Source organism: Juglans microcarpa x Juglans regia, chromosome 2S (assembly GCF_004785595.1).
Source record: "Juglans microcarpa x Juglans regia isolate MS1-56 chromosome 2S, Jm3101_v1.0, whole genome shotgun sequence".
NCBI lineage: Eukaryota > Viridiplantae > Streptophyta > Magnoliopsida > Fagales > Juglandaceae > Juglans > Juglans microcarpa x Juglans regia.
In genome coordinates, this window is record NC_054597.1 from 4,908,228 (window position 1) to 4,932,320 (window position 24,093).

At 38.1% G+C, this 24,093-nt stretch overlaps 4 protein-coding genes across 7 annotated transcripts; 3 read left to right on the forward strand and 1 right to left on the reverse strand.

The window, feature by feature from the left end:
- The first annotated feature begins 583 nt into the window (after nt 1–583).
- Nucleotides 584–8,012, forward strand: LOC121252198 (probable galacturonosyltransferase 14). Of its 2 annotated transcripts, none has more exons than XM_041151725.1 (6): nt 584–1,200; nt 2,044–2,099; nt 2,225–2,380; nt 4,532–5,122; nt 6,134–6,436; nt 7,072–8,012. In XM_041151725.1, exons 1-6 carry the CDS (start codon nt 1,014–1,016, stop codon nt 7,354–7,356), a joined length of 1,578 nt encoding a protein of 525 aa, XP_041007659.1. In that variant the 5' UTR covers nt 584–1,013; the 3' UTR covers nt 7,357–8,012. The 2 variants fall into 2 exon arrangements, with proteins under 2 accessions (XP_041007659.1, XP_041007658.1); XM_041151724.1 differs by having other exon boundaries at nt 586–1,224.
- Nucleotides 8,013–8,351: 339 nt separating this feature from the next.
- LOC121252179 (pentatricopeptide repeat-containing protein At3g26782, mitochondrial) lies at nt 8,352–11,740 on the forward strand. 2 transcript variants are annotated; one of them, XR_005938182.1, is made up of 3 exons: nt 8,352–9,486; nt 9,655–10,968; nt 11,078–11,740. XR_005938182.1 is itself a non-coding variant. In XM_041151681.1 (3 exons), exons 2-3 carry the CDS (start codon nt 8,545–8,547, stop codon nt 10,696–10,698), a joined length of 1,986 nt encoding a protein of 661 aa, XP_041007615.1. In that variant the 5' UTR covers nt 8,358–8,454; nt 8,539–8,544; the 3' UTR covers nt 10,699–11,740. The 2 variants fall into 2 exon arrangements, 1 of the variants encoding a protein (XP_041007615.1); XM_041151681.1 differs by having other exon boundaries at nt 8,358–8,454; nt 8,539–9,486; nt 9,655–11,740.
- Nucleotides 11,741–12,415: 675 nt separating this feature from the next.
- LOC121252164 (chaperone protein ClpB3, chloroplastic-like) lies at nt 12,416–18,750 on the forward strand. The gene is made up of 10 exons (XM_041151663.1): nt 12,416–12,891; nt 13,340–13,558; nt 13,769–14,006; nt 14,573–14,768; nt 14,922–14,976; nt 15,139–15,289; nt 15,592–15,900; nt 16,437–16,702; nt 16,847–17,773; nt 18,306–18,750. Exons 1-10 carry the CDS (start codon nt 12,646–12,648, stop codon nt 18,630–18,632), a joined length of 2,934 nt encoding a protein of 977 aa, XP_041007597.1. The 5' UTR covers nt 12,416–12,645; the 3' UTR covers nt 18,633–18,750.
- Nucleotides 18,751–19,709: 959 nt separating this feature from the next.
- On the reverse strand, nt 19,710–23,061 carry LOC121252276 (EID1-like F-box protein 2). Of its 2 annotated transcripts, none has more exons than XM_041151842.1 (4): nt 22,909–23,061; nt 22,739–22,792; nt 21,017–21,792; nt 19,710–19,981 (listed from the first exon to the last, which is right to left on the reverse strand). In XM_041151842.1, exon 3 carries the CDS (start codon nt 21,780–21,782, stop codon nt 21,036–21,038), a length of 747 nt encoding a protein of 248 aa, XP_041007776.1. In that variant the 5' UTR covers nt 21,783–21,792; nt 22,739–22,792; nt 22,909–23,061; the 3' UTR covers nt 19,710–19,981; nt 21,017–21,035. The 2 variants fall into 2 exon arrangements, with proteins under 2 accessions (XP_041007776.1, XP_041007775.1); XM_041151841.1 differs by having other exon boundaries at nt 22,739–22,793; nt 22,972–23,051.
- Nucleotides 23,062–24,093: the final 1,032 nt, after the last annotated feature.

Consider the following 24,093-nt stretch of genomic DNA (forward strand, 5'->3'; position numbering starts at 1 on the left):
AAATCATGGCCTCAATATTTTATATTTAGATAGTAAGAAATTTGATAGAAGTGTAGGAATAGGGATTTTGTGATGGTGACCCCCTACCTCTAGTAACTCTAGTTTGACAGATTTGTATCTTCTTGTTCTGTATCTTTGTATGAATTGTCTATAATTCGGATAGAAATTTATAAGAAACATTGATTCTATATTTATATCACCTCTGCCCAAAGAGATAAACGATATTAACTAAAATTAACTACCCCTCTTATCCACATAATCCCCTAAGCTAGCCCATAAACATAGGAGACATCCAAATTTAGCTTTAAAATACAAAAGAAGCCCCCACTTCTTCTGTCCCATTGTCTACCCTAACCTCGGGTCAAACATCCCGGCCACCACAGGTCTCTCTCACAAAACCCAATCAGCTCTCTCTCTCTCTCTCTCTAGAGCAACACGGTTTTGAGTCACCCCAATGGTTTTGCTTGTAGTATTATAATATTATATTTAAATTAACAAGGTCTCCTGTATTAATTAATTTAATGAATGGAAATCTTATCAATTATTCTATATTTATTGGGAAAATGAAATTTATTCGATCGGACGGCGATCCACCAATGAAAATGCCCGTCACATGCTAAGAAAGAAAAATCAAGAAAAAAAAAGGAGAAAGAGAGACCCATATTTTCTCTTTCTTCCCCGGACCCCTGTATCTTTCTCCCCGTGTGAAGCACTCTTTGATTCATGGAAGAAAAGGCTGGTCCAAACCCAGGAGCCCGATTTGGTTGTTTGTATCAATAAGTGAACCATTTGCTAATCTTCCAATGCGGTATTGTAGAATACCAACAAGAAACAGAGACTTGAGCGGAAAAACCCAGAGAAATAGATCTGAATTTAGTCGAAGTCGGTGCGTGATAGGATCTGATGTTGAGGATTTTGAGGCCATTCGTGGAGGTGGGTTCATCGAGTCGGGTCGGTTCTGATATTGGTAGGAGCGTGGTTTTCGGTGCGGTGGTGGGGCTGCATAGACGACGATGCAGCTTCACTTCTCGCCTAGCATGAAAAGCATCACGATATCCAGCAGCAATGGGTTTATTGACTTGATGAAGATCAAAGTCGCAGCTCGCCACTTCTCCTATCGGACCCTCTTCCACACCATTCTAATCCTCGCTTTCTTGTTGCCCTTTGTCTTCATTCTCACGGCTGTTGTTACACTTGAAGGTGTCAACAAGTGTTCCTCATTTGGTACTCTATTTTATCAACTCTTCATTCATTTGCATTTCCAATCTTGGTCCAATTCTTTAACATATTGGCTTGGTCACGATAGTCTGTGATAGATCTTGATGTGGACTGGGTTGTTTTATTATGCCCATGTGGTGATCTATATATGCGATTAATTGTTTGAGTTGAATTACGTTATGGTGTTACCCCCATGCGGTGCATATTTTTCATGTCGGTTTTTTTTTTGGCTCAGTTATGAGATTGGTTTTGTTAATTGATTGGATTAATTGAATTGGATTGGTTTCTTGGATGGATTGGTGTCGTCGAAATTGGTTGATCTCATATTTGATGATGCCAAAAGTTCTGTTGGGTCATCTCTTTTTCTGGGTTTCTCTTGTTTTTTTGATTGGTTTTGACTATGAAGTGAGAGTTCATGTACTTGTACAATATTTTATTAAGTTCTTGGATTACTGGTGCATGTTCAAGCATTATGTGATCTTAGTATTTGAAATTAGTTGTTCATTATGTTTCTCTGAGTTCATAATATCCTTTCTATTTTTGCTAGCATCAACCATACTATTTGCAAAATGCTGACAGCTAAAATGTGGTTCTTTCATGATTCATTTTTTCAATGTTGCCTCTTTTTGATTATTACGGTAAATATAATTTGGATATATATTGTAGAGTGTAAGTTTTTATATAGTTCCATTGTGTTTGCGTTCTCTGGACTGATTGTAGTATCCATATGGTAGTCAGATAAGGGATTAGATTTTTTTTTTTTCTTATCAGTAGCATTCCGTCTTTGGTGGACCCATGACTTTATTCTCACTCTTTGTGCTTCAGATTGTTTAGGCAGGCGTTTGGGACCTAGGTTTCTGGGAAGGGTTGATGATTCAGGAGTAAGTAACTTTTTCTTGAAACTGTAATTTTATATTAAATCTTTCACGAAAAATTCAATTGCTCTTTCATGCCTACAATGCTTATTAACTTATGCTGGATTCTTGGTGTGGCGATGGTGCTGCAGAGACTGGTTAGAGACTTCTACAAGATTCTTAACCAAGTGAACACTGAGGAAATCCCACATGGTCTAAAGCTGCCAGATTCATTTAGTCAACTTGTTTCCGAAATGAAGAACAGCCATTATGATGCAAGGACCTTTGCTTTCATGTTAAGGGCAATGGTATGTTGCGTGTGACCTATATAAAATGTGTCCAGATAATATATTATTGATAGCAAGGGCTTTGATGAAAAATGAAGTCTTCATGCATTGTTATTTTTAATCTCACAATTTGTTATGCTTTATCAATTCTGAGCCGTCGAAACCATTTAAGATGATTAATTGAAATCCTAGTCTTTGTACAAGATAGTTCCTTTGGTATCATTCATAACAGTTTTTTCGATTGTAAACCCTAGCTCGGTGTTTCTCATGTATACTACCTGTGTACCTGGGCTTTGCCTTTCTCTATTAATAAAATTTCTATGATTACCTATAAAAAAATAAATAAATCATTCATAACAGTTTTGAAACTCTCTTTGGAGAATGATTCTTATTTGTGACAGTTTGCTCTAATGGTATTCATTCTCTTTAATTAAGGAGAATGCAAAGAATAAAAAGGATTGAGTGAGGTTTATGAGAAAGTCCCCTCCCCCCTTAATGCCCTCATTTCATGACCATAAGGTTTTGACTTTAGTGGACATCTGAAACATTAAAAAACAGAATCTCAGCAACTGCTGTCTGAAGTGGAATTCTTTGTGCATTTCTTTCTTAATTTAACCCTTCTAGCATTGCAAGTTGGTTGCATAAAAGCACATGAACATGCTCATGCTGGGAGACTTGATTTCTTTCTATTGATCCCATTCATAGAATATAAAAAAGTGATAGTTGCTTCAAAAAAATGAAGTGATGGTACGATTTGCGTGATTTAAATCAAGTTAATGGGAGTTGTTTTGCATACATGATTAGACTATTTGTGAGGATAAATCTGTTAGTTCTGGACAAGTTTTATTACACTGTTTGATCGACAAATATAGCTTCTACAAAGTGCGAAATGGCTTTCAAAGCACTTTTTTGATGTCTGTCTATTTTTCTTGAGTGTTTGGCTAGGTGTTTGCACGGTTGTCATAGGTAGTGAAAGCTCAAAGGTGATTTTTTTTCCATATGGTGTGATTTCTACCTATGAATCTTGAGCGTCTCAATTCCTACAGATGATTGCACCAAGAAAAAGCAATCTTTCTATTTTTCTTGGTTGATCACTGCTGACCTTTTGTTTGCTCCTACCTAGTTTCATTTAATTTCATATGTGGTCTTGCGCATTTATCCCATTTATATTGTCTGAAGGTATCTTGCAAGAGTTTTAACTTAGCATTTGTACTTGCTGGAGTCCCAAGATTAGTTCCATGCTGTTAGTGAAGCACAGTATTTAATCTTTACCTTTTGAGCTCGGCCTATTAATCCGTACCCCAACTCTGTGGTGATGCAACTTTGATGTGAAGTTTATTGCAGTTGGAAACTCTATTTTTTTCCCTTCTATTGCTTCATGTTAGTTATCTTCAACTCCTTGTTTCTTCGGGCAGTTGTGATAGATTTTAACGGACTATGTGTCCATGACTTTTTGTATCGGTTGTAAATCCTAGATAGGTATTTCTCTTGTATACGTCACGTGTACTTGGGCTATACTTGTTGCTTTCTGTTAATATATATATATATATATATATATATATATAAAGGTTATCTGCAGCATCTGTCCAACAGTTTGACAGTATAATCCTCTGGTGCTTATTTTTGTTAGTTTATTACTTGTTAGGATTCTGTTATGTTTTTACTTTGCCATTACAAACATTCTGAAGTTCTTTTCTCTTATCTACAATTGTCTCTTTGCTTAGTAAAAACGCAAGATATTGTCGTGTTGGACGCATTCAAGGATATGTTATCTTTCAAAGCTTTAAGTTGGTTTCATCCCAAGTTCTCTTGTCTGTATGTTTTTCTTCAATGTTCAAACACTTCTGTTCATTTAAAAAAAAAGTAAGGAGGCTTTATTTAAAAAGTACCTTTTATGCATGTTTTATTTGATACGGAATTACTTGTCTTTGCTGGAGCTTAATGATATAAAAATGAATTCTTTACATATCTTTGCTGGAGGTTAAAGATTGCTTCTGTGGTACTAAACTTGTTGGATGTTGTCATAGGAATTAGGAAGGGATGTTTGCCGTTGGAGAGGGAGGGGGGGAGAGAGAGAGAGAGCACCTTCAAATCCTTTTCCTATCCCTCCTCCCCATATGAAATGTTAAGTTTTTAGCACAATTTCTACTAACATCGTGTTTTTGTGTGCAGATGGAGAAATTTGAAAGGGACATTAGGGAGTCTAAATTTACGGAGCTGATGAACAAACACTTTGCTGCTAGTTCCATACCAAAAGGGATCTACTGTCTGTCTCTTCGTTTGACTGATGAATATTCCTCAAATGCCCATGCACGCAAACAGTTGCCTCCTCCAGAGCTACTCCCTGTGCTCTCTGACAACTCCTATCACCACTTTATCCTGTCAACTGATAACATTTTGGCTGCTTCAGTGGTAGTTGCTTCTACTGTCCAGTCATCTCTAAAACCTGAAAAAATTGTCTTCCATGTCATCACTGACAAGAAAACTTATGCGGGTATGCACTCATGGTTTGCATTAAACCCCGTCTTCCCAGCTATTGTTGAAGTGAAAGGTGTTCACCAGTTTGACTGGTTAACAAGAGAAAATGTTCCCGTACTTGAAGCTGTAGAGAACCAAAATGGGATCAGGAATTACTATCATGGTAATCATGTTGCAGGAGCCAATTTCAGTGATACAACTCCAAGAACATTTGCTTCAAAATTGCAAGCTAGAAGTCCAAAGTATATATCCTTACTCAACCATCTTCGTATATATATACCAGAGGTAATAGCATGTGATTTGAGACTGTTGTTTTCCTTTATTTGGTTTCTGGAGATCTAAATCTATTTACTGTCAGTTTATTCAAGGAAAAAAGAACAAGTAAAAAAATAATGCCAATGCTTGATATCATAGGCAGTTCATGCTTTGTATGGTTGCTTTGACAGCCCCCAGGGTAGTAATGCTAGGGGATTTTTCTTTCACCCGTAAACCCCTATTCCAAAGTAATGGTGAAAAACATGTCTTATGAGTAATGACAAGAACTTCATTTTCTTGGATGAGAAAGATTAGGTGCATCACTGGGGATGTGGGCTGTCAGTTTTGTCTGAGACAAATATGCTTAAGAAAATTGTTTCATCAGTCCTAAAATATTGGATGCTTCAGATTGTTTGTTGAATTTATATTGACAAGGATGACTTCATATTACTGAATTGGCCTGACTTCTTTCAAATATCACTATGTCCAATGAAAGTATGAAGTAATTTGTCGATGGGAGACAAGTATGGAAAAAGAACTCATGGAATTCTTAGTTTGGGTCGATATTTGTAACAGGGAAAGAAAATGTATTTCTTCTACAGCATGATTATGTGGGTCTGTTGAAGTAGTTTCAATGTAAATTATTGGCTTCCCATCTAAGTACTTTTGCACTCAGCTATCTCTGAATTAGGTGCTGTCCAGGACTCAAGGGCTAGCTTTATTTAAGAGAGAATGTAGAGTGAATTGAAAGCCTACCATAACTGTTCTTGGTCTGGGGGCTTTCTGGACCTTATCAATTATATTCAAAGTTGAGAAGGGACATGGAGACTATATCACCCAGTGAAATAGGATGTTTGGCAATCCATGTACACTTGGAACATTGAAAAATTAATGTTTAAAAAAAAAATCTAACATTACACCCCTGAAATTGGCATTGGATATATTTTATTTTTGTTTTGGATAAATTTTCTCTCTTTCGTTCACCTTTTGTTCCTTTTCTTTTAATTCCAAACTAAGGATGCTGATTGTGTATATGAACAGCTCTTTCCAAACCTCGATAAGGTCGTCTTTTTAGATGATGATGTTGTGATTCAGCGTGATTTGTCTCCACTTTGGGAAATTGACCTTGGGGGAAAGGTTAATGGAGCTGTTGAAACTTGCAAAGGTGAAGATGAGTGGGTCATGTCTAAGCATTTCAGGAACTACTTCAATTTTTCCCATCCTCTTATAGCAAAGAATTTGGATGCTGATGAATGCGCATGGGCTTATGGGATGAATATCTTTGATCTTAGCACTTGGAGGAAGACAAATATAAGAGAAACATACCATTCTTGGTTGAGAGAGGTAAACATAAGCATTCTATTTTCTTGCAAACAACTTATATTTGTCTTATAAATATCTGTGTACACACCTGATTTTTTTTTTTTTTTTTCATTTCTTCCCTCCTATTATGATTATTATTAAGTTGTGGATTATGAAGGAACTGAATTTATTGATAATAGGAAATTCTATCTGGCAGGAGTGTCTATTTCTTATCCATTGTGGCTAACTTTTTTTATGTTCCTTTTAGCCTTTGGGGTTAGAAAAGGGATGAAGATTTATCTTTGATACTGTTTTTGCAGATATTCTAATTAATAAAGTATAGGGGTGCATCCTTTTCAGACAACTTTAGTTCATTACAATCTTCTAGATTTGGTGAAATCTCAGTCTGTTCGCTTTGAAGTCACTTCAACTATCAAAATGTCAAGCTTTTGACCAATTCTACCCCCCTCATTAGGAAATATTCTAGTGGGATGACAATGTATCAAGGAAGTCTGATGTTTTGATATGGACCTAAATTTTTATTTGAATTAAAGTGTTGGTTTCTTTTTTTGGGTTTTATTGTTGATTGTATTTCATAGAAGTTGCAAAGTTTTATCTTAATTTAATTTAAGGAACAGATGCGGTTTTAACTCTGATTCTGGGTTCTTCTGTGGCAGAATCTAAAGTCAAATATGACAATATGGAAACTTGGGACCTTACCACCTGCTTTGATTGCATTTAAAGGTCATGTTTTCCCAATTGATCCATCATGGCACATGCTTGGCCTGGGCTATCAGAATAACACCAATATTGAGAGTGTGAAAAAAGCTGCAGTTATCCACTATAATGGCCAGTCGAAACCATGGTTGCAGATTGGCTTTGAGCATCTCCGACCATTTTGGACCAAGTATGTCAATTACTCCAATGATTTTATAAGAAATTGCCACATCTTGGAATCGTAGTTTAATCAACTAGAGGAGCTATAGACGGGAGGCATGGGGCAGGAAAAGATCCGAGTGTTACTGGTTTCATAAAAGTCTTGTGGCTCGAAATTCTTTTCCACATTTATTTGGGAAGACTAGCAGGAAATTGGCTGAAAGGGCAAACCTTTCAAGGCCAAGATTTGCTCTCATTTGCAGACAATGAACAGCTTCACTGGCACGGCATGAGATTCATTCTTTCAATCTGTAACATAGCAATCCATCCTTTATTTTTTGGTTAAGAAAAGGATACTATTATTGGTCTTCCACCAGGGGAGTCTTACCTGATTGATTTCTCACAGCATATTTTGAAATAAAGTGGAAGTATACAAAATTCAGTACATGAATGCTGTGGTGTTGACATGGAAGAGGAAGGCTAGGACAGATGTGAGGCTCCCCCCCACTAAACTAGCCCAGAAATGTTTCTTTGCCTTTGTTATTTCTTCTTTTCATGTTTTCACTGTTGTTTAGTACCCATTTTTCCTATTTCATTGATATCATTACGGTGAATTTTAGCGGTAGGTCACGAGATTGCTGTTACAGGTCCCATACGAATGGGAACTCTCTTGGGATATATATATCGGTACTTGTTTTGTACGATTAACGAGAGACATTGAAATGTGCAGAAGATTCTTTTCGCAAGCATTCTTCCATCTTTCTCTTTTATGATAGTTTGTTGTCTACTAATTTGCATTTATTTTGTTGGTATCCGTTAATGTATTCATTCATTATATCAATCAAAGAAATAATTGCATGAAAATATTGATATTCCTACAGTCATTTTACAATTATTGGCCCGTTTGGAGAGAGGTCAGATAATCTCATCTAATTTTAATTAATAATCTCACTATTATTCATAAATTATGTTAATTTGTTTCATTTCATCTCACTATCCAAACGAGTTCTACTGGTTCGTTAATAGTATAAACGTTCTTTTTATTATTATTTAAACTTCATTACATAATTATTGCCCTCCATTAGATGTCGTGCGCATGAGATGAGGGGTGTTCCTCTTGTTATTTTGATCAAATGACACATTCATTCGTTTGATTCAAACGGAGGTTCTGTTCTGATGATGCGGTACGAGCCTCAATCTGTATGCTGCATGCGTGCTTTTATAGTTTGAAAGTCATTTGGTTCATGCGTTATTAATGTTCGTAGGAGGAGGGAATGAAGGTTTTTCCAACTCTCGCTCCCTTTCGATCACATTACTTCTTTGGAAACCTTTACAGACACCACTATTCAACCAACCACAACCTCACAACCTGGTTTAACAAATACGTAGACAAAACGAATGTCTCCTCCTGGAACTCCGTCATCGCCGACTTGGCTCGGGGCGGAGACTCCGTTGAAGCTCTTCGTGCCTTCTCGTCCATGCGAAAGCTCTCTCTCAGACCGGACCGTTCCTCTTTCCCCTGCGCGATCAAATCCTGCTCCGCTTTGTTCGATCTTCATTCAGGCAAGCAAGCCCACCAGCAAGCTCTGGTGTTTGGATTTGATTCGGACATCTTTGTGTCGTCGTCTCTAATTGACATGTACTCCAAGTGTGGGGAGTTGAGGGACGCAAGAGCGTTGTTCGATGAAATTCCTCGCAGAAATGTGGTGTCTTGGACGTCCATGATCACTGGGTATGTCCAAAACGACGACGCCCACGAGGCCTTATCTCTTTTTAAAAAGTTTTTGATTGAGGAGAGTGAGAATGGGAAATATGGTGAAGGTTATATTGATTCGGTTGCTATGATCCCGGTTCTCTCTGCTTGTTCTCGTTTATCCGTGAAGGGAATTACGGAGGGGGTTCATGGGTTTGTGGTAAAGAAGGGCTTTGAGGGGGATTTGGGTGTTGGGAATACTTTGATGGATGTGTATGCCAAGGGCGGCGAGCTGGGAGTGTCTTGGAAGTTGTTTGACGGGATGGCAGAGAAGGATACGGTTTCTTGGAATTCGATAATTGTGATGTTTGCACAAAATGGGCTGTTCGCAGAAGCTTTGGACGTTTTCAATGGGATGTTAAGGAATGGTTGTGTCAGCCACAATGCGGTGACTTTATCAGCCGTGTTATTGGCCTGTGCGAACTCAGGGGCTCTGCGAATTGGGACATGCATACATGATCAGGTACTTCTCTTTAGAGTGGTTACCTTTATGTAGACCAAAGTTTTATTGCTTTTGAGAGTTTTGATCTTAACTTCCACTGCTTTGTATACGGCATATGTCAGATCATTATGGATAAATGATTGTGAGTGCAAGTTTTTAACTTACTCATTGTTCGTTCTTGTATATTAGGTTATAAAAATGGGATTGGAGGACAATGTATTTGTGGCTACCTCTGTTGTTGACATGTATAGCAAATGTGGGAGAGTTGAAATGGCAAGAAATGCATTTGATTGCATGAAGGAGAAGAATGTAAAGTCATGGACTGCTATGATTGCTGGTTATGGAATGCATGGCCGAGCCATAGAAGCTCTGGAAGTCTTCTATAAGATGATTACCGCTGGGGTCAAACCAAATTATGTCACTTTTATCTCAGTTCTAGCTGCTTGCAGCCATGCCGGTCTTTTAGGAGAAGGTTGGCATTGGTTTAACTCCATGAACCATGAATTTGGCATTGAACCTGGGGTAGAGCACTACGCATGTATGGTTGATCTTCTTGGGCATGCCGGCCATCTCAACATCGCTTATGATTTGATCAAGGGAATGAAGGTGAGGCCTGACTCTGTGGTCTGGAGTTCCCTTCTTGGGGCTTGTAGATTTCACAAAAACGTTGAGCTGGGTGAGGTTTCTGCTAGAAAATTGTTTGAATTAGACCCAGTTAATTATGGGTATCATGTCTTGCTTTTAAACATATATGCTGATGCTGGAAGGTGGGAAGATGTTGAGAGGATGAAAATACATATGAAGAATGGTCAACTGGTCAAATCACCTGGATTCAGTTTGGTTGAGCTAAAAGGGAGAGTTCACATATTTTTGGTTGGAGATAGAGAGCACCCAGAACACGAGAAGATTTACACGTACTTGGAAAAACTAACCATGAAGCTGCAAGACTTTGGCTATATACCCAATATTACATCAGTTCTTCATGACATCGATGAGGAAGAGAAGGAAATGACGCTTCGAGTTCATAGCGAGAAGCTGGCAGTTGCTTTTGCAATTATGAATTCTGCTCCTGGCACATCAATCCAGGTTGTTAAGAGTCTTAGAATCTGTGGTGACTGTCACTCTGTGCTTAAGTTGATTTCCAAGATAGTTCACCGAGAAATTGTGGTTCGAGATTCAAAGCGATTTCATCATTTCCACAATGGCTTGTGTTCTTGTGGGGATTATTTGTGATATTTATGAGATTGAAAAGAATGTTAAGAACATTGCATGCAAGCATATGCCCATTTTTTACTTGATCAAGGGGCCTTGAAAAGATATTGTTGAATGATAGCAGGCACGTTTCTACCAGAAGTCTTGGATAGTGATTACAAGTGTGAAGACCCATCCAGGTGCACCCCAGTGATCAAAGAATGGGCTTGGGAGGAGCCGTAGACCCAGACATCTTGGGTTCAATTCCTCACTAAATGTTCCCTCACGTTACCTTATACATAGTCCTACCATGTAAGGTTGTATATACGAGGTTTACTTCATGGTATATGCAATTTTTGATCTTGCTGTAATTAAGGAACAGGTGCGGAGTTAACTTAGATTCCGGGTTCTTCTGTGGCAGAATCTGAAGTCAAACTTGACAATGTGGAAACTTGGGACCCTATCGCCTGTGCTGCGATTGCATTTAAGGGCATGTTTTCCCATTGACCCATCACGGCACATGCATGGCTATCAGAATAGCACCTACATGGAGAGTGTGAAACAATCTGCGGTTGTCCACTACAATGGGCAGTCAAACCATGATTGCAGATTGGCTTTGAGCATCCCCAACCATATTGGACCAAGTATGTCAACTACTCCCATGATGTTATAAGGAATTGCCACATCTTGGAATCGTAGTTTAATCATCTAGAGGAGCTATGGACAAGAGGCATAGGGCGGGAAAAGATCCTTGTGTTACAGGTACAAGTCTTTTGTGGCTTGAAATTCTTTTCCGCATTTATTTGGGGAGACAAGCAGAAAATTGGCTGAAAAGGCAAACCTTTCAATGCTAAGATTTGCTCTCAGCTAGCACGGCATGAGATTTCCTTCTTTCATTCTGTAACATCGCAATCCGACCTTTTATTTTTTGGTTAAGAAAAGGAAGGTAAATGTGTATACATTGCAAAATCTCACTCTTGCCCTATTGTGTTGATTATATCATTCAAAAGAAGCAATTGCATAAGCTCTTTATTCTGTATACAATCATTTGATAGATAACTAATTAGTTGGACGATTATCATTAGCTCAGTGTCAACCAAACACGATAGTGGGTGGTATGATAGATGTGCCTGTGGCAGCATCAGCTAAAACCAGTTTTTCAGATGTGCGTATGAGATAATAAGTGGTGCTTTCTTGTTATTTTATCAAAACAACAAGAATATATATGTTATGTTACAGAAATTCACGAAATTGTCAAGAGTTTGATGGTCTGATGGCATATGACTCAGTTCTTCAAATGGAAAACCTTAATTCGAAATCTCTACTTTCTTGTAAAAAAAAATATATATATATATATTCACGAAATTAGCAGGCGATGCTTTTATATATGTTCCGTATGTTTAGATTTTTGCCTCCTATAAAATTTTATTTATTGGTAAGAAATATTAGGTTAGAAAAATGGTTAGTTTATAAAAAAAATATTAAAAAAAATCTTATAAATTGATGTGATTTTGATATTATAAAATATCATAAATAAATATAACGTCCGTTTATCAATTTTATTACTAAAAATACATGATCCTTAAAATTCATAATTTTAAGTGATTAAATTGATATATGTGGGTGATAATTAAGGAGAGAGTTGAAGAGGTTTTTGTTTTTTATTAACCGACGAGAGTTTTGATAAGTTTAAAAAATGGGTCCCATTTATCCTTTAGCTGTCATATCTAAGCTCTCCCCACGTGTTTTCCCAACTTTCGCTCACTCTACATCCCAAACAATTTGGCGAGGTTTCATGAACACTCTCCCTCTCTGCTGATTTCTTTGAAGAGCTCACACTTTTTTAACCTACGAGAACACTCCGTCTCAAGCCTCTGCGATAATCCCCGCGTTAACTCCCCACCTTCACTCTTAACTCCCTCTCAACTCCCTTGCCACCGATATTTTCTATCATTCCATTCCAGAAACACTCTCCGCCTCGCTCCGGCCATGGCCTCCGCGGCGACTTCCTTCTCCGGGGTCAGTCTCAGTCTTTCGCAGCCGGTTCGGACCAAATGCTGCAATACAAATGCCCTCTTCGCTCAGACTCCGCGGCTCTCTCCCGCGAAACGCAAATCTGTCAGGGCCTTGAAATCGCTGCAACTGTACAGAAACGGTGCCTTTCCAAACGGGTTTCAGAGATTTTGTCGGACTTCTCGGCCGCTTGTTGTTCGCTGTGAAGCTTCAAATGGAAAGGTAGCTCTTTTTTATTTTCCTTTAACTTACAAAAAAAATTATTTTTTAAGTTTTTTTGGCAATAGCATCAAGATAATAATTGTTTTATTTTATTGATTTGGTCACTTTCTTTCCGTTGATTTATTTTCATATTATCGGTGCGCATGAGAAAACATTAATGTTAGTTATATAATTGGATGATTTGGGTCTCATCCCTTTAATAGTTTTGTGTTTGATAAGAACTACTTTTGGTATGCGTACTTTTAGTTTAAGCAATTTGGAATGTATTTTTTCTAGCATTTCCTATTGAGTTTGATATGAAATTTTTGCCTATTTTGAATGTTTATCATTAGATTTGTCACCCCCCCCCCCCCCCCCCAACCCTAAAAAAATAATAATAAATTCTCTTGTTCTTTTAAGGGGTATTTGCGGACGTTTTGATGAATGTTTGGCTTTAATATAATGATAGATAGCCCAACAAGATTTTACGGACATGGCATGGCAAGCAATTGTCTCATCCCCAGAAGTGGCAAAAGAGAACAAGCATCAGATAGTGGAGACAGAGCATTTGTTGAAATCCTTGTTGGAGCAGAAGAATGGGCTTGCTCGCCGGATTTTCTCTAAGGCTGGAGTTGACAATACCCGCCTTCTCGAGGCCACTGATAAGTTCATCCAACGTCAACCAAAGGTAATATCTGAAATATCGTAGTTGTTTTGCCTCCCTTAACACGAATATTGGCACTGCTGAAATAGCGATCCTTGATATTTGTCTTACATACTTTTTGTTAAAGAATTGGAGGAGTAATTGAGACTTTCTGTCAGTTAATCAGTAAGTGTATTCGTCATCTTTATGCTGAGAAGCAGGCAAATTGACCTCTATGGTGTCCAATTACAATAGGTTCTTGGAGAATCAGTTGGTTCAATGTTAGGACGTGATTTGGAAGCCTTGGTTCAACGAGCCAGGGAATACAAGAAAGAGTATGGGGATTCATTTGTGTCCGTTGAGCATCTGGTTCTTGGTTTTCTACAAGATCAACGATTTGGGAAGCGGTTATATAGAGATTTTCAAATAACACTGCAAACTTTGAAGTCTGCAATAGAAGCTATAAGGGGACGCCAATCAGTTATCGACCAAGGTTATATGTTTGCGCTATATTCTGTCCTATTTTTCCCTTTTTTGAAATTAACTTATTGCAATCTATGTGAGCGTACACAGCCTCACATGTTTTAACGAGTTATTGAAAGCACAGATAGATAAATAATAAAAAAGCTTTTTTGCAAACCAAGCTTAGCTGCATCGATTATTGTGCATGATGCAATCTACCTGACTTCTATAATATATCCAGATTCTTTCATGTTCATGTAAAGATCATTATGTTAGTCCAACATTTTGGTGGATTTTTTGTAAAAATTCAATGACCGTTCAAGTGTTTGCTTGAAAAGGAAAAACATGTTTTCATTCATTTATGCCTGTTGTCATGTTATCTTCTGTTTCCAGGAATTTCTTTAATTTTTTCTTGGGGCTAGAATGGTCGTTATTTTGGGCTTTATGCCTGTAGCGATCATAGCTTTTAAGTATTGAAGCTTCACGGTTTTTTGGCGCTTTTACAGCCTTTTTATTTTGCATGTCCGACCTAGTTAGGGATAGGAGAAAAGGTAGTATTTTGGCACTGAAGTGAGTGAGACGTTGTATTTGTTACAGATCCAGAGGGGAAGTATGAAGCACTGGAAAAATATGGGAAAGATTTGACAGCCATGGCAAAAGAAGGAAAGCTTGACCCAGTAATAGGAAGAGATGATGAAATACGCAGGTGCATCCAGATTCTTTCCAGGAGAACAAAGAACAATCCCGTTCTAATTGGTGAGCCTGGTGTAGGGAAAACTGCAATTTCTGAAGGGTAAGCACTTGGTCAGAGCTCTAGGGTCCTGTCTTTATTCAGGAGTCCTAGATGGAGTTGTTTTCATCTTGTCTGAAGGCTTGCTGGTGGGCACCAATCTTGGTTCTTCCTTTCTATTGTTGCATGTTAATCTAACTGTAACTTCTTCATCAGGCTTGCTCAAAGAATTGTGCAAGGAGACGTACCTCAAGCTCTGATGAATCGTAAGGTACATGCTATATCTTGAAGTTCAGCACCAACCCCCTCCCCCTTTGCCTCTCTCCAAACAACAAAACGGGGGGATGGTTGGCACAAATATGCTAATCTATGCATCTATGACTGCTAGTGGTAAATTTTGGATATTGATCATGCTTACCCTGTATTTTTACAGCTAATATCCCTTGACATGGGTGCACTAATTGCTGGGGCAAAGTATCGGGGAGAATTTGAGGATAGACTGAAGGCTGTGCTCAAGGAAGTTACAGACTCAGATGGCCAAATTATCCTCTTCATTGATGAGATCCATACAGTTGTTGGGGCGGGTAATATGCTTGTCAGGTTTTCTTTAGTTGCCTGATTTTCAAACACCAAGAACACTAGATAAAGTGGCTTTCACAATCTTTGTTAATGTATTTTGGGTAGTCTTTTTCTTTCTACTGGTCACCAACAAATTTTGATTATGAGATTAACACCTTTAAGTTAATTTAAATAGAAGTTATTTCTACATGTATGCATTGTTCACATTGGTTTTGACAGCAGGTAGTGAAGTTCCAATATGTAAAGATGAAATACCTCTAAGAATGACAATGCTGATGGTGACTCTAAGCTCTGCTTTCTTTTTCAGGTGCTACAAATGGCGCAATGGATGCAGGCAATCTATTGAAGCCTATGCTTGGCCGGGGAGAGTTGCGGTGTATCGGTGCCACAACTCTGGATGAGTATCGCAAGTATATTGAGAAAGATCCAGCATTGGAGCGTCGTTTTCAGCAAGTTTATGTTGATCAACCTTCGGTTGAAGATACCATTTCTATACTGCGAGGACTGCGTGAAAGGTATGAGTTGCATCATGGAGTCCGCATTTCTGACAGTGCACTTGTGGCAGCTGCAATTCTTTCAGACCGTTACATCAGCGGCCGGTTTTTACCTGACAAAGGTAATCTCACATCGCACAGCAGATATGACATTTGAAAGGTTCTTTTTTGTAGTAAAACATTAATATGGTCATGTTGACTTACTTATAAAAAAAAAAAATGGTCATGTTGACTTGTTATGATGCATTTACCAATCAGAACACTTTATCAGTTACTGAAGACCCAAATTATGCTTGTCTTATTCAAGTTGCATAAAGATGAGATTAGGTTAAAGAAGCATGCCGCAATTGCCTTTTATAATAAATAATAGAGTATTCTGTCTTATTTGAAAGATCCCGCACGTTTTTTTTTTTTTTTTTTTTTTGGGGGGGGGGGGGGGTGGGGGTGGTCTGCATACCCACAGGACCAGCGAACGAGCTGCAATGACAAGAAGAAACAGTTGTGCACGTTTTTTGGCCCTGTCAGATGATTTGAACTTCCATTCTAAACTCTTTTTGGAAGAAGCTTTTTTATTCAATTTACTTTCTTGAACTTTGTGCTGGGTTGGAAGGTTCTGAAAGTATTGTATGTTGAGAGCTAATATACTTCCAAATTGCAGCTATTGACCTAGTTGATGAAGCAGCTGCCAAACTGAAAATGGAAATTACATCAAAACCAACTGTTCTTGATGAGATCAACCGTTCGGTGTTGAAGCTGGAAATGGAGAGGCTCTCTCTTATGAATGATACTGATAAAGCTTCTAAAGATAGGCTGAACCGGCTTGAGGCTGAGTTGTCTCTCCTCAAGGAGAAACAAGCCCAGCTTACTGAACAGTGGGAGCATGAAAAGTCTGTCATGACTCGCATTCAGTCAATCAAAGAGGAGGTATTTGTTGATGTACCTCTTCAAAAAGTCTCTAATTATATATTAGGTTCCCTATGAGAATCTGTGTCGAGTTAAATATGGAAAAAAAAAAATATTGACAAATGAGAATTCTGGTTTTACTGATTTTTCTGTTCATGTATACAGATTGACAGAGTAAATCTTGAGATCCAGCAGGCTGAACGGGAGTATGATCTTAATCGTGCTGCTGAACTGAAGTATGGCAGCCTCAATTCTTTGCAACGACAACTTGGAACTGCAGAAAAAGAATTGGTCGAATATATGAATACAGGGAAGTCCATGCTTAGGGAGGAGGTTACAGAAAATGACATTGCTGAAATTGTTAGTAAATGGACGGGTATCCCTGTTTCCAAGCTTCAGCAATCAGACAGGGAGAAGCTCTTACATTTGGAGGAAGAGCTACATAAACGTGTTGTGGGTCAAGATCCTGCAGTGAAAGCTGTAGCAGAGGCTATTCAGCGATCTCGAGCTGGTCTCTCAGATCCTCACCGTCCAATTGCTAGTTTTATGTTCATGGGTCCCACTGGCGTTGGGAAGACGGAACTAGCCAAGGCACTTGCCTCTTATTTATTCAACACAGAAGAAGCTCTTGTTCGAATTGATATGAGTGAATACATGGAAAAGCATGCTGTTTCAAGATTGATCGGGGCCCCACCTGGTTATGTGGGATATGAGGAAGGTGGACAGCTGACAGAGACAGTTCGCAGGAGGCCGTATGCAGTCATTTTGTTTGATGAGATAGAAAAGGCGCATTCTGACGTGTTTAATGTATTTCTTCAGATTTTAGATGATGGGAGAATAACTGATTCCCAGGGTCGCACTGTGAGTTTTACCAACACAGTCATAATTATGACATCAAATGTGGGTTCCCAGTACATACTCAACATGGACAATGACACCTTGCCAAAGGAATTAGCATATGAAACTATTAAGCAGCGGGTACTTGATGCTGCAAGATCAATCTTTCGGCCCGAGTTCATGAACAGGGTTGATGAATATATAGTATTCCAGCCTCTCGATCAGGATCAGATAAACAGAATTGTCAGGTTACAGGTAACTTCTCCACAACGATGCTTCATTAACTTGATGAATTCGTTGAAGTAGAATATATTATTTGCGAATGGATTCTTTTTTTCAGCAACTTCAATCTTGTGATCAAAGCAATAGAACTCTCTACCTCAGGCAACATCCTATCTTATGGGTGGTGCCATGGTGGAGGCGTCATTTGGCCCAAAGCCCAAAGGCCATCAATGGGGTATAAGAATATAACTTCTTGTCCCCGGTTGTGTCAAAGATCTAAGGGTTGTTTTGGCCACCCTGAGATCTGACTGACCCTACCAAGATTTTGGGTTTGATAATGGCAACCCATCTAGTAGCTGACGGTTTAGGGTGAGGCTAATAAGCAGATCCATACAGCGAATGGGGGTGCACGCATGTATATGCCGTGCCTAAATTTGGTCATGCGACGTTATTTATTGGATTTGCACAACATATATGTAGGCATGCCAAACCTAGGTGTTGATACACTTCACTGGTAATTTTGGGCTACTTTGAAATCTCACCTCATGTATGTATGTTTTCACAGTTGGAGCGAGTGCAAGCCAGGCTTGCAGACAGGAAGATAACAATCCAGGTGACTGAGGCAGCTGTTCAGCTTCTTGGAAGTCTTGGGTATGACCCAAACTATGGTGCTAGGCCAGTCAAACGAGTGATTCAGCAGAATGTTGAAAATGAACTGGCAAAGGGAATCTTGAGGGGAGAGTTCAAGGATGAAGACAGAGTGTTAATAGATACAGAAGTTACTGCTTTTTCCAATGGCCAGCTTCCCCAACAAAAACTAGTCTTCAAGAAGCTTGAAACTGGTTCAGAAACTCCAGATGCAGACAAAGAAGCTAGTCTTCAGGAAGCCTGAAACTGGTCCAGAAAGATTTCATCGACTCTCTTGTACTTAGCTACACCGTACATTATGTTCTACATAAATTTTCCTACTGTATATACTTGTTTTATTTAAGAAAATAGAAGCTTTAGTATACGAGTTATTCGATAGGCAGTAGTACAAGAGCAACAATTCAAATAAAGGCCGTCAAGTTTTGTAACGAACCCATTATTCTCTCTAGCCGGTTTTCTTAAGAATATGCAGACATGCCACTTTGTTTGTGCCAACCAAAAGCATTTGCCATAGCAAGTTACTTGGGAATGCATTGCTGCAGTTGCTTCGAATTTGCCTCATTTATTGTTTGTACAAGCAAAATGATGCATCGATGATGTCGAAAATACAAGATGATACACCAGTGCAGTTTAAGCGGAAAAGAGATCGAGTGCAGTGGCACTCGAGTGTCATGTAGACATCATCGGATTTTTCAAATAACAGCCTTAGCGAGTTAGTATTTCAAGGGTTTTAGTCTCCTGTTCTTCGATGAACTTTGACTTCATTGCCACTCAGAGAGAGAGAGAGTGAGAGCAGTATGGGAGATGCTGGGGATGCACCCGATAGGGGTCAGAACAAATTACGTACTGAGATGAATGGGTTATCATTCACAAAGTGACGAGTTTGCAAAAAGCTTGCAGCAATATGCCAAAGGTTTCGGGTCTGATTTTACCTTCCACGGGATGAACGGTAGTCGGAATCTTCATCCTGCTGAGATGACGACGACGACATGCTTTATAGTAAGTGCTTGATGATGTTCTATTCAGCTTGTTTTTATTTTTTTCCAGGATCTTTGGACGATCAAATTAATACCTCATTTGATTATGCAGTTCAGATATGATTAGATGTTTTGTTAAAAATTGAATAAAATATTATTATAATATTATATTTTTTTTTATATTTTAAAAAATTGAATTGTTTATTATATTTTAAAAAATTGTAATGATTATATGAGATGTGATAAGATAGTTTGATTATTTAAGTGATTTTTTATGTTTACTTCTATATAAAACTACTTAAAATACATGAGCGAGCGTGCATGGAGTATTGCATAAACCAACGTGCCATCCAAATACATATATGCATCATCCATAAATGTACAGTGTATATGGTTCACATTAACATATTACGTAAAGGTTGATTAAAAAAGAAATGGTTCGCAGCTGCTTTTTGCCTTTTCCCGGGAAATGGTCGGCCATGGCAAGACCGAGAAGCAGCAGACTCTCAAGATTGCATGAAATTGTAGCGGTTGGTTCCAGCTTCCAGCTGTTAAGTTCAATATCAGCTTATCACATGTTTGACCTACCCAGATTTACGTTCCAATGGTTACAAACCTGTCAAAGGATGTGCCTTGTTAGATGGATTCATACCAGGTAAGGAAGCTCATGAACTGCCTCAAATATGTTACCTCTTGCTAGCATATAAATGATGGATACAGGCAAAGTAATATTAAGTCTTTTAAGTCTTAATCACAACTAATTGGGGTTGGCCACATTGTTCCTTTTAAGTCCTACTAATTTAAGTAAATTAAAAAACAATTTTCTGGACGAACTTTGACATGCTGATTATTTGCTTCCAATATGAAGTTAGTTTTGCCAGAGTAACATAGACATAGCTGCATTATCCAATATTGACAACATAGGAGGGAGGGGTAAGACATACAGAATCATTAGATTGGGCTAACTTCAGTATCATTTTGAGAATTCAAAGATGCTTTTGCCCAGCACCCACATTTCAAGTTAATAATGTCTTAATGAGCTTTTGTTCTCTCACAATGACCTACTTATATAGTTAAGATCCACATATAAGCTTATCTAAGTACCCAAAAATCCATACCACTGCCTAACCTCCACAAAGAACACCCATCTGCGGGAGATTTTACCATGCAACAGGTCCCACATAGTAGACTTTTCTCCAGTTGTTTATGAACTCATCCAATTTACCAAGCCCAATTCTATCTTCTTATTTTTTATGTTTAAAATTTCTCTCTTTTTTTTTTATCAGTAAACCAAGAATTTTATTGATGATATAAATAGGTATAGCCCAAGTAGACGGGACTAGAAATTCTATTTTCTTCTTTTTTTACAAGTGAAAAATCTTTGTTGTTGTAAGCGCAAAGGTGCAACTCAAGTACACGGAGCATACAAGAGGTACACCTATTTACTTCATTCTTTTTATGTTGGATTCTTAACTTCCGGTTTGGAAAGTCTGATACAGTTTTAAAAATGACTATATTTTGTTGTTAGAATGTTTAAACATTGATATTACAGCAGTAAAATAAGCTTAGTAATGTGGATGTGCTGATAAAAACTATTAGCTACCCAAAGTTTTACATAACAAAAATTTGAATATTTAGTTGAAAAGAATACCTGAGCTTCATTCCAATTATCACTCCAACTCAGATGCCTCTTCTGAATCAGACAAAGGTAAAAGGGTGCAGATTCCAACCACATGTCCATTGAGACACACATAATACTCAATGCAATCCTCATAAGCAACCAACCTGCAGCTGGCACTTTGTGGTATCATCTTAGCTTGCAGCATGCTCCATAACTTTGCCTTACAATATGGGCAAACCTCTGTTGGATGAAGCTGGGCCCCTCTTTTAATTAGCATCTTCCGCACCTTTGACATTGAGAATGACTTGAAAACTCCACGGAAAAATCCCACGTCCCCATCTTCCCCTTGATCAAGATGTTCACAAGGGTCAGACACGTACAAAACATCTGATCTGCATTGTGGCAAAAGAAAACTCTTCCCTGATGTCCTAGAGAACCGAGTCCTATGTACAAAGTGGCCTGGGATTTGGATGTTATTGAACAGGCCACCCTTTTTACATCCTGAGCAGTAAATCAGTAGCTTCCCAAGTGCTCTCCAGTTCCCATCTACATTGTGACTGCCACTTGATTGCAGATCAATCATCATCTTTGGTGCTCTAGTTCGGCAAAACTCCTTCCATAGTACTCTCTTCGCAAGGTCATCAAACCACTTGCATACACAGGACAGAGTAGCAATTAACTTAGGGTTCCAGTTCAATTGTTGAAATACTAGAAATATTACATCTTCGCTTAGATGCCCTTTTGTGCATTGACAGCTTGTTGAGTGTATGCAACGATACTGCTTTGTTATAATCATTGGCGGCCACCTAGAACAATATCATAAGTCTTTGTCAAATATTGTAGGATAAGAAAATCTCTTGGTTACAGTTCACACGATGACATCAAATGACCAGATTTTTCAACCAGTTAACTCAAGCACTGCATATGCACAAGGAGACATAAAATTGACGTATAGAGATAGCCTGATCTACTTTTCAAGTAAAAAATAAAAGAAAGTGAAATATTGCCTCATGTCCTAGTTTACTTTTTTCCATACGGCCTTGGTTCAATTCCCTTGGAACTTCTCCAATTACCGATGAAAGAATCACCATGATGATAAATTTAGATTAAAACAGAGAGTCTAAAACCCAAAAACAAAGCAATATGAGCGCTCAAAGGGATTTTGAGCCATATACCGCAATGGCATTCACTTAACACGCTCGAACATTACTTCTTTCAATTACTGTAAGCAGTGATGCAATCCAATAAAATTTAATAATCCAACATCTCAGTCAAGAGCACAAAGCTGGCTTATCAGAAGATGAGAGAGAATGATAGGGGTAGCTTTGCATTTTGACCTAAATTCAGTTTTAATGTGGTAAAACATAAAGCCACCCGTAACTTGATAAACAAAAACCGAACAACTCCAAGCCAACACCACTTCTTAATTTCCAACAATCAAATCACACTTTCAGTCACGAAAAAGTAAACTCGATTACAGCATCTTTTCTCAATGCATGTCAGTCGCTTCTAAAAGTCTAGATCCACCAGCCCTCCACAACAAAATTCAAAGAATTTTTCACAGATCAACCACAGCCTTCGGTAAAAAATTAAATCCAAATAAAACCCACAATAGTTCTGAACCTCACTCTACAAACCCAGCGAGGAAAATGAAGACCTTAACAAAACTCTTGCCCCCATCAAAACGCAGGCAAAGAATCCAGGAGTGAATTAGATCGTAATCAACCCAAAATCAAGGACCCAAATTCTCACCTCAGCTTAATAGTCCCCCAGTCCGCACATTCCAAAGCCCTAGAAAAACGAACTCAGCGAAAATGAAAATCAACACAGAGTTAGGGTTTGGAAAGTGATCAAAAGCAAAAGAAAGACCAGAAAAGAGGAGAAAATCGGAGAAGAATGTCTTAAGAAAAGAAATTAAATACAAGGAAGAACAACCAGAAATTCCCTCTTTAGGATGGGGCAATTTCTGCAAGAAAAAATGTACAGTCGCAGGGAGGCACCGGAAGCAAACGCAAGAATGTGACGGACTGTGAGGTAAGAAAGAACCAAGAGGAATTCCCCCACCATTCCATATCGAAGAAGAAAATGTAAAATTCTTCCCAAGAGTTCAAAACGACATGTCCCTTTTTCTCTTAGATCAACGTCAAACAAGATTACGCCACGTTTCTACACATATCACGGACTGCCGGGGTGGCAACGTGTAGCGGGACCACTTTGTCCAATCTGTCGTTGGTATTGGAGGGTCATTTGCGGAGAATACAACAAGTGTCACCAAATATCGCCCATTGTTTTAACAGTTGGAGTTTCAAATTGCTTTTGTCGGCGCCCGAAGAGAGAGAGAGAGAGACGCACGTCGCATGCAACTTGCAAGTGTTCAACGTAAAATTAGAGAGAATTCTTGTTCCACGTTGGAGAGATATTTTTGCCTATTCAAAGTAGTAGGTGGCATCTCTTGATTGGCTATATATTCTCATTTCGTCCACATATTTTAATTTATTATATTTTCCTTTTTCTATTATCATATCTTTTTAATTTCCAAATTAAGCAAAAATATTAAAGAGTTATCTTTTCTGAATATAGAGCACATCATCCACATTATTTAAATAGTAAAATTTAATTGTAATATTTAAATTTTAAAATTTATCTTTAAAATTAAACGTAAATTGTGTGCAGTATAAAAGTCTTAATAATATAGTTTTTGACGTTACGAGACATTTACAATTTTTTATAACTATTTATAACCCGTTCTACAATCAATTAATACAATCATACTACTTCATTAAAAATTAATTATACTTTTACGAAAGTATTATTCATTTTATGGAGAGTTATAAAAAAGTTTATAAGTTAATATTTTTCAAAAAATAAATAACATTCATCAAAGGCATATCGATAGCCTTAAAAAGGCATTTCTAGATTAATAGACCATAAATTATGGTCTTTACCGCTTGAAACCTACTGCGTTAGAGAAGTCAGTCTGATATTGATATTATAGAAACAGACTCATCAATTGTCTTATTCATACGAATGGCGCTGCAAAAGAGGATATTGCCATGTTTCTGGAATTGACATCGATTTGTGTACAATTTGAACAGAGAATTGCAGGC

Bases quoted from the DNA above. Each gene is read 5' to 3' on its own strand.
- LOC121252276 (XM_041151842.1), bottom strand. From the start codon at position 21,782: ATGATTATAACAAAGCAGTATCGTTGCATACACTCAACAAGCTGTCAA.
- LOC121252198 (XM_041151724.1), top strand. From the start codon at position 1,014: ATGCAGCTTCACTTCTCGCCTAGCATGAAAAGCATCACGATATCCAGC. The intron at 1,225-2,043 runs GTACTCTATTTT...TTTGTGCTTCAG, and splicing joins CAACAAGTGTTCCTCATTTG to ATTGTTTAGGCAGGCGTTTG. The intron at 5,123-6,133 runs GTAATAGCATGT...GTATATGAACAG, and splicing joins TTCGTATATATATACCAGAG to CTCTTTCCAAACCTCGATAA.
- LOC121252164 (XM_041151663.1), top strand. From the start codon at position 12,646: ATGGCCTCCGCGGCGACTTCCTTCTCCGGGGTCAGTCTCAGTCTTTCG. The intron at 14,007-14,572 runs GTTATATGTTTG...TATTTGTTACAG, and splicing joins CCAATCAGTTATCGACCAAG to ATCCAGAGGGGAAGTATGAA. The intron at 14,977-15,138 runs GTACATGCTATA...GTATTTTTACAG, and splicing joins AAGCTCTGATGAATCGTAAG to CTAATATCCCTTGACATGGG.
- LOC121252179 (XM_041151681.1), top strand. From the start codon at position 8,545: ATGAAGGTTTTTCCAACTCTCGCTCCCTTTCGATCACATTACTTCTTT. The intron at 9,487-9,654 runs GTACTTCTCTTT...CTTGTATATTAG, and splicing joins GGACATGCATACATGATCAG to GTTATAAAAATGGGATTGGA.